Raw genomic sequence first — 12,299 nt, 5'->3', positions numbered from 1 at the left:
ACTAAATGGGGAAAATACTAAGAATTTTAAGCCCTCCTCCCCCAAAAATTTAGACAGTAAATTAACAGTGAACCAATTCCTCTTTATCTATATATAGCAATATCCCATTCTTTCATTAGCTTATTCCCCTTACCATTACACCACATTTAACTATTAGCTGGGGTCTTATCTCAACTACAACATTTGATTATAGAATTGTTTTTCTTCTTAACTAATTTTGAATAAACCCTAATCACCACTTAGCTTAAAAGAATTCTAAAAGGGATTCCTAGCCTTGGAAAATGCAAAAGCTTAAAGTTTTATATAAAACAACTAATACCAAAAAGCTAATAATTAGAAAATCCATTAAAGTAATGCTGATTAACAACCTAACCTGGGAAAGAAAAACTTGAAGTCAAGTTTTAGTTCTACAGTTTGACTCCTATTTCCTCACTTCATAGTGAGAGTCCTTTAAAATTTGTGTTCTGTGCAAACCCAATAAAATTACAATTAGGGGATCTAATTATCACATAGCTGTAATATTAAGTTAGCAGTGTTGTGTAGTAGTGAATCAATGAAGACTGGCTCATATGATCAATAGCTTCTAAAAGCAATTGTTCCCATACAGCGGGTTACATGTACTATAAATACATTTGTGGACAGCAATTTTAACATCTTTTAATATGTAATGATAAAACAGTATTAACTTCTCCCAGCCAGTACCCTTTCCCCTCCTAACATTTTAAAGTCTTGGGGGCGGGGGGAAAATACAACTTTACATCAGTATCTCTAAATAAATCAGTTGCCAGTACACATTTAAGTTTTTAAAACCTAAATGTTCCAAGTGCAGAGAAATGAAGCTGTCCAGAAAGCACACACTTATAAATTCTCCCCCTTTGGGGAGATTTAAAGGGATTTTGGACCTTGATGGCGAGAATCCCAAACAAGAGTAAAATGAATTCATTTTATTGCAAACAAAACGTCTAAATTAATTTCTCCACCCACTTTCTTTAGAAAGAAAAAGAAATCAGCAGGCTAAGGAGATACCCATTCAAGAACTGACATGATTAAAAATTAGATATAAATGGGTGACTCACAATTTCATTAGCTTACAAAGATGGTGGAGTTAACTACTACAAGCACACTAGGTATACAGTATTTTGTGGGAGAAGGGGTATACAGACATAGCTAACTTCATATAGATCCCATTAGACAACTGGATTTACAACAAGTTTTGTTTAATAAGAAATGGGCAAAGCCAGCTTTCTTTTCAGAATCAAAATGCAGAACAAATGGAAAAAAATTATGGTGTTGTACCTTCACAAGTTTGAGCCTCCACAGATAATGCAACCGAGTTTTACATTTTAAAGAGCCCTTCTACATACACTCCATCTTCCCTATTTGGCTCCAATTTTTACCTTCAATTCCCCAGCTATGCCAATTCCATCGTTATAAAAACCCATCCCAGTTATTGCCAGGAACTACTGCTTAGTTTACCCCCTCCTCTACCCACCAAACTACAGAGAGGATGGAGTGTAATGTGAGCAGTACAAAGTCGTGAAATTCATGAGGACCACTAAAGCCCTTACATGAATCTGGTTGCTAACATTTCTATTGTATTGTGACATATGACTCCCGACTGTTATTCTCGGTGAGAAATGGGGGGAGTAAATCTTAATAAAAGACACCAGGTACAAAGCAACATTTTACTTTTGTTGTGGTAAAAAAAAAAGTCACATTTTACAGATAAAATGTAGAACCCTGAAATACTGACACATTCTCTTATCGTGCACAATGCTGAGGTTCTCTTACGATTCACTTTAAAACTGCAATTAAAAATGTACAAAAAAGAAAAGAAAAAAATCAACCCACAAAGCTTCTAAAAAAGGAACCCGCAGGCACTTCCTCTTGTGGAATGTTTAAAAAGTTAGCCTACTAAAGAAAACAGTCGACTTCTTGTGAAGGTTTTGGAGAAATATGTATCAGTTCGTTTTTATTTGGGTATTCAATAATATCCTTGGTGATAATGCTGACTCCATGGCTTCTGACCCCAGAATTGCTGCAAGAGAAAATTTGTTTTTTTTAAAGAAAAAACACATCAATAAGCCACTCAAGTTGCTTTTAGGATATGACATTGAATCTAACGCAGAGCAATGTGTCTGCTAGAACAGTTTAGACCTGTCTTACCTCTGATTTCATTAAAGCACCATATTTAATTATAACATTAATATCCCCAAAATGATCAACACATTACAAAAGGGCACACCAGGACCTGATTAGCTAAAACTAAATACCATATATTACATAGTAATTTGTTAACTATCAAATTAAGCTATCATTTGTTGTACCTGGAGATGAATTTTGGGCAGGAAGAACTTCCACAAAACACTGGCTAGTGCCAGTTTGGGACACTTCACCATTTCATTTTAACATTTTGTAACCAGTGGAAGAGTTTTCAGGACTGATTTCTTGTTTCCAACTCAAGATACAAATAAATCTGAAGTGTAAAGTGCATAAAATTACTTACACCCTGCTGCCACTGGTTGTAGCCCTGAGATTGATTTTTGTAGCCACGATTGTTTCCTCGGCCTCTGAAGTTCTACAGGAGAAAAAAATATAATCTAAGTACTGCTAACAAATAACAGCAATTTGTCCTTGTACAATTTGTTCCATTCTCTAAAATGGGTGGAAGGATGTCACTAGATATTAAAAAATATTATATTAACATCTTAGAAGACAAGGCCTGGGAGGGGCAGTCAGAGAGATAGGTCACCTAACCAGTCTTCCTTATTAACTAAAGAAGCTTTTTCCCTACTAGCATCTCCTACTAGGTATCTCAAATGATTATCAAAAATTGGGCAATCTGATAACCTTTTAAAGATGTAAAATTGGCCTCAATTGCCAACTGTTTATAACTTATATAGAAGATATTTAATGATTCCATTTTGTAATTACAACTTTCAGAAATTATCTCAAAAAATTTGAGATTTTAGAAACACTGGATTTTAGAAGGGTAAAAATTATCTTTGCATATTATTTTGAAAATTAAGACTATTTTTAAAAATTATCTCAAAGATCCTAATAGGAAATTAAGTTCCTTTAACATCTAACATTTTTATATTCTGAAGAAATTCAAACACAAATCTCTTATTTATGTGAACGCTGGATTGCAAGAGTTTCTTAAAGATAAATTTAAGTTTAGAATACCTGTACCAACAGAAACAAAAATCTCAAATATACTACTTTCAACCTTCATTGATGCATTTTGAAAGTTCCAACTATCCTACGAAAATACCATATAACAGTATCAAAAAAAGCCAGTGTAGTGCCTCTAGTTCTTAGTAAAGATTACCTGGTTGTAGTTCCCCCTGTTGGGCATTCCACCTCTGTTGTAGTTGCCTCTGTTTGAATAACCACCTCTGCTGGGAAAGACAGGGCCACGAGGGTATGGGTAACCAATTCCTCCACTTCCTCCACCACCACCACCACGCTGTGGCATATTTCCCCTCCTATTATAACCACCACGATTTCCAGGAGCTAAAAAGAAAAGGCTTATTTTAACATCTTTGTAACATCCACACAGAGCAAACTAAAAATTTATCACAATTTAAATAGAACCTGAACATTGATCATATTTTAAAACTAGACCACACAGATTAAGGTTCAAATAAGCTTACTCATTTATTTACCCATTATTTCTATAAATTTTAAATTTAACGTCAAATCACAAATGATCAGAAATTCCATCTTCCAATTCCCAATAGGGATACAGACAAAATTTCAACATGACAACTTTATTAAATACTTAATCTATATTCAATTGATTGAAAATTAATGTTACACGCACTTTGATCTATTTTGTAGTTAGCATAAATGCCCATTTAATTTCTGTAGTTTAGCTCAAAATGAAAACAAATTTCTCTTTCAATTTGCATTACTGAAACATTTCATTTAACCCTATTTAGAAATGCTATGAAAATAAATCAAAAAATTCCAACTTACCACCACCTCTAAAGTTTCCACCACGCATGTTAAATCCTCCACGACCTCTATGTCCTCCACCTCTATTAAACTGGTTTTTGCCACTCTTATTCTTATTGCTCTTCTTTGAGCCAGTATTTTGTTTCTTTTCTGGAGGAAGAGATTTTTTACTTTCTTCCTTATACTGCTCCAAAAGCTTTTGGGCTTCTTCTTTTTGCAGCTCTACATAGGTTATCTCATCAAAACACTCGGCTACCTCTGGCAGTGTAAAGTTCCCTATGAGCAAAGAAAATAAATTGTATTAAGTATACAAAATAAATTGTATTAAGTATACAAGAAGTATACTTCTAGGCTTTGACTAGAAATAAGTGATTTCTTAATTTCTATGGTTTTATCCTCTTTAAATAACACCCCCTTCTTCTAGGTTATATTCCTAAAAAGACAAAATGCTACCAGAATGCACACCAGGAGTCAATACTATATTAATAACTGAAAGTAAACAATTTAAAATGTGTTCTGGCTTTGAAGATTCTGAACAAACTTGTAAAGACCTAAGCTTCTGAAATGGCCTTTAAAAGATAGCAAAATGAGTTTCATGCCTTTCATTTTGAGAACTGCATGTTCTGGAAGATCCTTCCCCTCCACCTCTGCCTTCTTCTGTGTTCTTTGCTTGTAGTCTTCATCTTTTGGGCAAACTACGACAGCTTTGCGCTGAAAGCCTGCAAACAGGCACATTTTTCTCCTCTGGGCAGCTGCAGACACATTTGTCTAGAACAGAAATTATATAATAATTTGATAGATATGGTCAGCTGCAAAGAAAAAAAATCATTTGTTGTGAACATAGTGTCTATCAAGCGATTGTGCAGTTATGAGTCAAGTACCTTAGAAGATTAAAATAACTTTTACCAAAATATCACTAAAAGAAAAAAGTATGCCCCCCTCAACTATTCCAATTTAGACTGCTAAACAATATATATGAAAAAAACCAAACCTTCATGGTACTATGTTTTATGAACAAGTACACTAAAACAAGACACACCATACCTGATCCAAAATAAAATTCCGCTTCTTACGAGCAGCTATCTCAATGAATTTTCCAAGACATTGTGGGGCTCTCTGCAACAGTGTGTTCAATTTTCCAGTATCAGCCATCTGTCTCTTAAAGCCTGCCACCTGTAAGGAGACGTTTTCTTATAAGTATGTGACAAGAACAAGATTAACTTTAAAGATGAATATAGTTTTAAAATTATAAGCATCAACTTCATCTTTTAGGGTACTTTCCCTTTAAAGGACTTACAATTATGTAATTTAGAACTAAAATCGAAATAATGCAACTAAGATAAACCCACATCAACCAACAGATTTCAAGTGAATCGATCAGAACCAAAAAAGTCAAAGATTTAAAATGAACAAGTCAGACTTTCCAAATTCTAGATATATTACCATCATTTTATCCATAATAGTGTTTGTTCCAAGAATGTTGTATTTCCCAGGATTTTCTGCTGCATGCTTAGTAACCCAGGTGGTTTTTCCAGCTCCTGGCAAGCCAATCATCATCACAACCTGCAATCAAAAGAACCATTTTATTTTGCTGTCCAACCATGCCCCAGTTAAACTGACTACTTAATATTAAGTTGTTTTCAAGAAATTAGTACACTATCAATTCTCCATGCCCAAATACATGGCAAAGGATTGTATGCATTACTCCAATGCCAGCCAGTACTACATATAAAAGGATTTTTGACTATTTGGGTTTATGGGACTTCTTTTATGAAGTACACTAAAAATAAAATAAAATAAATTCCTAATATTTTTCAGCACCCTGCCATGGAAAAACTGTTATACTAGTACACGCCAAGTTCAAAACTGACATTAAAACTATGTTCTTGGACAATCTATTTATCCTGTTTCATCTATAAATTGATTAATACTTGTCAAAACTTTTTAGTTTCAGCATCAGGACCTAAGGAAAATGATTACCAAATGATGAAAACTTTTTAAGGCTTTTCAACAATGAAATAAACAAAGCTAAAAGAAGCAAAAAGGCCAAAAAGCATGTCAGAAATACTCCTTTGCCCTTGAAACGCAAAATCGCTCACACCCATATACATTACTACCTAAACAAAGATGAATATCCCATAAGAGATTAGAGCAACAGCTGCACTTGGAGTTCAGAAATAACCTGATTCCAAAACTTACTTCACAATCTTTCTTCTCATCTGGTCCTTTTGGCCCTCTCACTCGATCATCTAAGGAGACATTCTGGATGAAAGTATATTCTTCAGGTATTGGGAAATATGGCTCTTCCTTCTGACCAAAATTAAATTCAACTGCACAGTTATGGCAGAGAACATGAGGGAAAAGAGGTCGTCCAGCAAGAACCTCCTTGTTGATTTTGAAAGCAACACCAAGATCTTGACCATTCTTTGCATAGGAAAGCTCCACTTCTTCACCCTCAAAGTTCTGTTAAACAAAGATTTCAGTGACAAGTCTATTTGACATTTTTCAAAATCCAATGTAGTTTCAAAAGTAAAATTTTTAATAGTGTACTAACAATTTAATGAAACTGATAATCAGCAGTTTTATTAGCTCATTATTTTACTGATTTCCCATTTCTGAAAAATGTCTAAAAGTTACTTTTTATAAAATTACTTATCTCAAAGTGTTAACTCACTTGTTTAGTATTAATCCTGAAAGGTCACACATTCTGAGCACTTTTTTACTAATTCTAAAAATTATGTTTATAGTTAAAACTTACTGCAAAACATGAAATGACATCGTTTTCATCAAACTTTTCCCCATAGTCTTCAGTCTCACAGTTGCATGTTTTTATTCCTTTTAGAGAATATCCATAAGAAAATTCTTCTTCACCTAAAAGTAGAAAACTTTAATTAGCTTGCAGTTGATAGAAGGAAATTCATTAAAAATCCAATAAACTTTCGTTTTAATTGATTTAGGTAGCTCTTTCAAGGTTTGTGTACTCTAGAACTTTGCTTTATATTAATTCTAGACAGTTCTCTATGAATAATTTCCTCAAAGCAGACAAAAAACTGAGTAAACAAGAATATTGTTGTAGAAAGCTATTCTTGTTGTATGAATTCAAATTTTAGCTATAAACGTAAGCTAACTTGTGGTGAGATATATCTTAGTTATTATCTTAAGAAACCACAGATGATGGTCTTACCAAGTAACATTCCACTTGTTGTAAGTGACCAGCCAATCCGAACTTCATGTATATCAATATCTTTTGTATATAAATGTCTTACTGGGATCTTCTCTGTAACCTGAAGGGGAGACAAATCACCAAGTCTGTTTTATAGACTAGGAGTGAGAAATTTCTGATTCTGCTAGTCACTGCTGACTATTGATGTGATGCAGAGACTTTTCCCTAACTTTTCCAAAACAGCCAACTGTGGATGATAGGCAATTGCAATGTGGCTGTGGCTTTCATTTTCTTTTTAATCAACCTAACTTTTAACTTAAATATTTTATGTTCTCCATTCCTATTGTAAAAAACTAAACTTGGTCCAATTCTAGTCCCACCAAAATGATTCCCCCCCGCCCCCTCAAATCTGAGTTTATACTCATTTAATTAATAATGATTTTATAGTACATTTCTTTAATGGCCCAAAGAGGGGGAAAAAAATGTCAAAAATTGGGAGCAAGCACATTTATCACAAAATGTGGTCTAACCTTCATCTCAAAGCAAACTTTGCCTTTTGAAACTCCATAAGAAGCTCTTCCTCCAGCCCAAAGAAAAGCAAAACTCTCCATAGTAAGTGAAGAAGCACTGAGACGATCTCTTGAGATTTTAAAATGTAGATCACAATTATCTGCAAGTATAACAAATATCTATTATTTTCTTTTGCCCTATTTTTCAAGTCTAAGGACCATAAGCAAACCCCCCCCAAATATTATAACTTCGTTGATGCTGCATAAAAGACTTTATACTGGGATGAATCATTACTCTATCTGAACTACTTAAGAGATTAAATATAAGCCCCACTCCCACCAAAAAACTCGTGCCAAATTCTGAATCGGAAGGCGGCAAATCAGACAAAAAAAAAAAGATAAATCTCCATGGTTTTATATATGTACACTTTAAAAAAAAAACCACTTAAGACAGGTAATGAAGACAATGTGATGTTCATACATACCTGCTCTGCTCTTTACCTTGATTTAGAGCCAAGCAGCAGAGGATAGCAGGAAATCACAAAGTGAAGCATGCCAGAATCAGGTAGAATATACCAGTGCCACAACACAATTGAAGGTAGGGAAGGCCATGACCAACTGGTTTAATATAGGGTGTGAGTTGTGGGTCTCAGCCGTTGGTAAATATTAAAGACTACCTCCTAAGTTTTCTTCAAAGATTTGTGAATGAAATCTCAATATGGTCAAGGTATTTATAAAAAGTCACTAAGTACCTCCCCCTCAAGATCATAAGGATATAGCTACCTCTCCAGTTATTATGCAGGACCAATTTTTTTCATGCAATTTTTTGTTTCAGAGTATTTACTGCTTATTATCACTTTCGAACTAGTCTTAGAATAAATTCCTCTCAAGGTAAAGAAACTCAAGTTATTGGATAATATAAGTCCTTAAATTTAATTTTTGTACATATTATTCCTCTATACTTTTATACCAGTGGTATAAGATGGCTTTTCCAACTGACCTGTTTTACCTGAACTTTTTTCTTTACAAAAAGGCATAAAAAGTAATTAATGTGGTCTTAGTAATCCTAATCTTTTTAACTTTTTATTTCATATCATAGTTTTCTAAGGACCATTTTGGGCCCAATATTTAAAAGAAACCAAAATTCTGAATACATCAGCTTTAAAATGGAAGACTGTCATTAGTAATGTTCTAGGCAACCTAAATCCCAATCCCCTTTCACTGCCTTCTACTAAAAATTTGCCTTTGAGGGCAAAAACAACCCCAGATTTAAAAAGATTTACAGAACACACCTTACCTGCTTAATACCAGTTCCTATTTCTACCCTTTGTTTCAATTAGACGACCTACATTAGCAAATTTTGACCAAATAATTTATATCAGGTATTTCTTAGACACACAACCACTAAAATTTAACTGAACAGACAGCCAAGGCCCACTTCTAGGTTTGGAATGCTTTCACATAATGAATTACAACCCAGCTGGGTAAAAGTAGCAGCATTACAGCGCTGCCCTTGATACCATTCGCTGCTGAAGAAAGCTAGTGGCCCAGAGATAGCCACTGCTGCTGCCCCAGGTCTTTGGAAGACACCAACTTATGTTAAAGCAGCAGCTACTGAACTGCAATTGAGAACAAAACAGCAGTTATTGAGAAAGTAATGTTACAGTTTAATTGTTAGAAAAAGGGAATATACTTGTGAACTAAAGGGAAAGTTATTAGTAAAGATAAATCTGGTAATTCCCAGTACGAAAAATTGAACAATGGTCCAAATTAATGAAAATTTAAGAGTTTACAAATAAATACTAGTACCAATAGGTCAACTATTAAATTTCCCACCATGAATAATTATTACATTTCCTTATAAACCTCTAAGTATATTTTATAAATTACCTTTTCTATTCAAAATTATTCACCTAAATATTCCATACTTCAAGGGAAAAAAGCACCTCACGTTGCTATAGGTTGCCAGACCAGAGCATATGACTAAATTTTAAATTAACATTGTTTATTGTGCCTTACCTAGTAATTTCCAAGTGGACTGCGGTAGCCTTTATTTTTAAAAAACCGGCATATAAGTTATTAATCAGGTTATTTCTACACTTGTACAAGCTATTTTACCAAATTGCAAAATTTCCCAAAGCAGTAAATTTTTGGTCCTATGCAAAATTGAGAAGATTGGAGGATATCCACTTACAAGTATCAAGACAAACCACTGTGTCATCAAAATGTTCATCTTCCTCTTCAACCGGTGGCTGAGGAGATTTAGCTCTGAAAAAAGAGAATATCTCCTGATATAGCTTCCTCATTATTTATGATTCATTTGTTAGCGAAGATCTGATAAACTTCCCTACCTGCTGTACTTGTTTTCTTCAATGTACTCAAAATAGCCCCGGCCATGATCTTCACGAGGTCTTTTAACACCTCTCTTTTTGTCTCCACCTTTCTGTTCTGTTTTGCCATCTCCTACAAAGGTTAGGACATATTTTTAAATTAAAAGAAAAAAATAACCCGCTGACCCAAAAAAATAATCGTTTCATTCGTAATCTGGAAAGCCTAAAAAGCTTGCCGTTTTAACCTGCCATTTTCTCCCGGTTTCAATAATCCCTTAATTGGCCAACCATTTATTAATTGCAGGAGCAGTAGGGTTGGAAAAGGATTGTAGTTCGTGACGCAGCGTAAAGATAGCACAAATCTCCCAGGCTACTCGATGGTTCCAGCGAGCGCCACATAGAATAGCGCGGAATAAGCAGAGCCCACGTGTATCCCAATGAGAGCACAGAGAAGAGAGGAGGAGGGGCTCCGAGCTTTTTCTCTCTCTCTCCCCTCCCCCCACTCCGGCTGGGCCCGCGCTCCCCGCGGCCGCATTGTACGGATCGTCGTTCTAACTCTCCCCTTACCCCACCCCTACCCCCCTCCCCGCCGGGACCGCCAACCGGAAGTGACGTCACGCCAGAGCCCCAGCGCTCCTTGCACAATACGGCGGCAACGTGAGAGCTCGAGCCGCCACCGCGCGCCGCCCCGGGACCTCGATCTCCACCCCCCCCCCTCCCATCGTCCTCCCTTTTCCCTCCCCTCCCCCCAGTGCGGAGACATGTGCCCGCACCGCGCGCACGCAGCAGCGCGGAGGACAGGGGGGCCTTCTCCCGCCGCCAGCGGCCGCTCCTCCCCCTCCAGCGGCAGCTGCAGCTCCCCCTGCCTCTCGAGCCAGATAATGGTGGCGCCGCCGTCACACACATACACACACACACACATACACACACACACATACATACATAGCCCGAGACCTCACGGCTAATCTGGGATTCCCCCGCAACCGCCCCCCCATTTCCCCCTCCCCCAACCACGACATCGGCCACCGGGAAAAGCACTGGGGCCTCCGCCCTTTCCTCGCCCATCGACTATAGTGCCCCTACTCCTTTCCTCGCCGCTTTTCCACACCCCACACATCCCCATCGTCGGGGTACGGGTGGAGGTCCCGGGGCACGATGCCCACCCCACCCCGAGCCCGCGGCTTTCGCTCTCCCCCCCCCCCCACTTTCAATTCACAAAACACGACTCACCCGCCGCCGGAGCCCCGGGGCGGCCGCCGCCTCCGCCGCCTTCCGCCTTCTTCTTGCCTCCCGCCTGCTGCTGGGCCTGCCTCGCTGCCGAGGGAGGCGCCACCGTCACGGCGAACAGTGAGGTGGGGCCGCCGCTCTTCCCCGCGGTCTCCTTGGCCGCCCCGCGCTGCTGCTGAGGCTGCTGTTGCTGCGGCGTAGTCGGCGGTTGAGACTGCTGCTCCCCGTGTCCGTTCTCGTCTCCCGCGCCCGCTTCCTCCTCCTCGTCCCCGAGCTCGTCCTCCCCTTCCTGGAAACCCTGGTCGTCGCCGTTTTCGTCCTCCGAGGAGCCGCCCGCCTCCTCCTCCTCCATTGGGCCCGAATCCGCCGCCCCCGCGGCCCCGTTTTCTTCCCCTAGCTCCATCTGGTCGCCATCCAGAGCCGCGATCCCTTCCTCTTCCTCTTCTTCCTCCTCCTCCTCTTCCTCGTCGGCCGTGGTCGCGGCCTCCTGCTCGAGGCCTGCTCCCGAGGGCTGCGTGTGCGAGCGCCCGGCGGAATCCCCGCCCAGGTCCAGGCTGCCGTTCCCGGGCTCCAAGGTGGGGCGGCCTCCGGAGGCCTCTTCGTCGTCTAGCGCGGCCTGGAGCCGTTCCATGAGCTCGGCCTTGAGGCCCTTGTCAGAGAGGCGCCGCTTCTTGAGCTCCTCCTTTAGCTCCGACACCTTCAGCTTCTTCACGTTCACTGGCGAGGAACTCATCGTGAGGGCCCCAATTCACCGCTCGGCGCTGACTGCGACTCGGCTCCGCTCACACGGCCACTGGCGGCGGCTGCTGCGGCTGCTCCTCGGCCCCGGGCGGCGGCTGCGGCTGCGGCTGGAGGGGGGTTCGTGCTGCAGAGCGGACCCGCCTGGAGTCGAACGGCGCCAATTCCTTTCACCGAGTTCGCGAGGGAGACGCGGAGACTCGCCTGGCGCGAGCGAGCACGCAACGTCCTCTCGTCGGGGCGGCGTCGCGCACGTAATATACCCGCCCCTCCTCCTCCCCTACGGTAGTTGCTGCGCAGTGGAAAAGCCCGCGCGGTCGCTGCTGCTGCTGCTGCTGCTGCTTCTGCTGCTGGTGCTGCGCAGGGGGCTGG

The 12,299-nt window shown here is 39.7% G+C and overlaps 1 protein-coding gene across 1 annotated transcript; it reads right to left on the bottom strand.

Moving 5' to 3' along the window:
- Positions 1-929: 929 nt before the first annotated feature.
- On the bottom strand, positions 930-12,002 carry HNRNPU (heterogeneous nuclear ribonucleoprotein U). Its single transcript, XM_051993451.1, has 14 exons — positions 11,193-12,002; positions 9,984-10,095; positions 9,827-9,900; positions 7,654-7,793; positions 7,145-7,244; positions 6,719-6,831; positions 6,160-6,423; positions 5,404-5,523; positions 5,005-5,133; positions 4,560-4,728; positions 3,982-4,236; positions 3,332-3,516; positions 2,507-2,578; positions 930-2,038 (listed from the first exon to the last, which is right to left on the bottom strand). Exons 1-14 carry the CDS (start codon positions 11,920-11,922, stop codon positions 1,985-1,987), a joined length of 2,517 nt encoding a protein of 838 aa, XP_051849411.1. The 5' UTR covers positions 11,923-12,002; the 3' UTR covers positions 930-1,984.
- Positions 12,003-12,299: the final 297 nt, after the last annotated feature.

Source organism: Antechinus flavipes, chromosome 4 (genome assembly GCF_016432865.1).
Source record: "Antechinus flavipes isolate AdamAnt ecotype Samford, QLD, Australia chromosome 4, AdamAnt_v2, whole genome shotgun sequence".
Lineage (NCBI taxonomy): Eukaryota > Metazoa > Chordata > Mammalia > Dasyuromorphia > Dasyuridae > Antechinus > Antechinus flavipes.
This window is presented reverse-complemented; position numbering and strand designations above follow the sequence as displayed.

What these genes read in the sequence shown, in the direction of transcription:
- HNRNPU (XM_051993451.1), bottom strand. Translation starts at nt 11,922, where the DNA reads ATGAGTTCCTCGCCAGTGAACGTGAAGAAGCTGAAGGTGTCGGAGCTA. An exon ending in ATGTCATTTCATGTTTTGCA is followed by an intron (nt 6,424 to 6,718) that starts GTAAGTTTTAAC and finishes TTTGTTTAACAG; the next exon opens with AACTTTGAGGGTGAAGAAGT. An exon ending in GGAATTTTATTTTGGATCAG is followed by an intron (nt 4,729 to 5,004) that starts GTATGGTGTGTC and finishes TTTCTGTTCTAG; the next exon opens with ACAAATGTGTCTGCAGCTGC.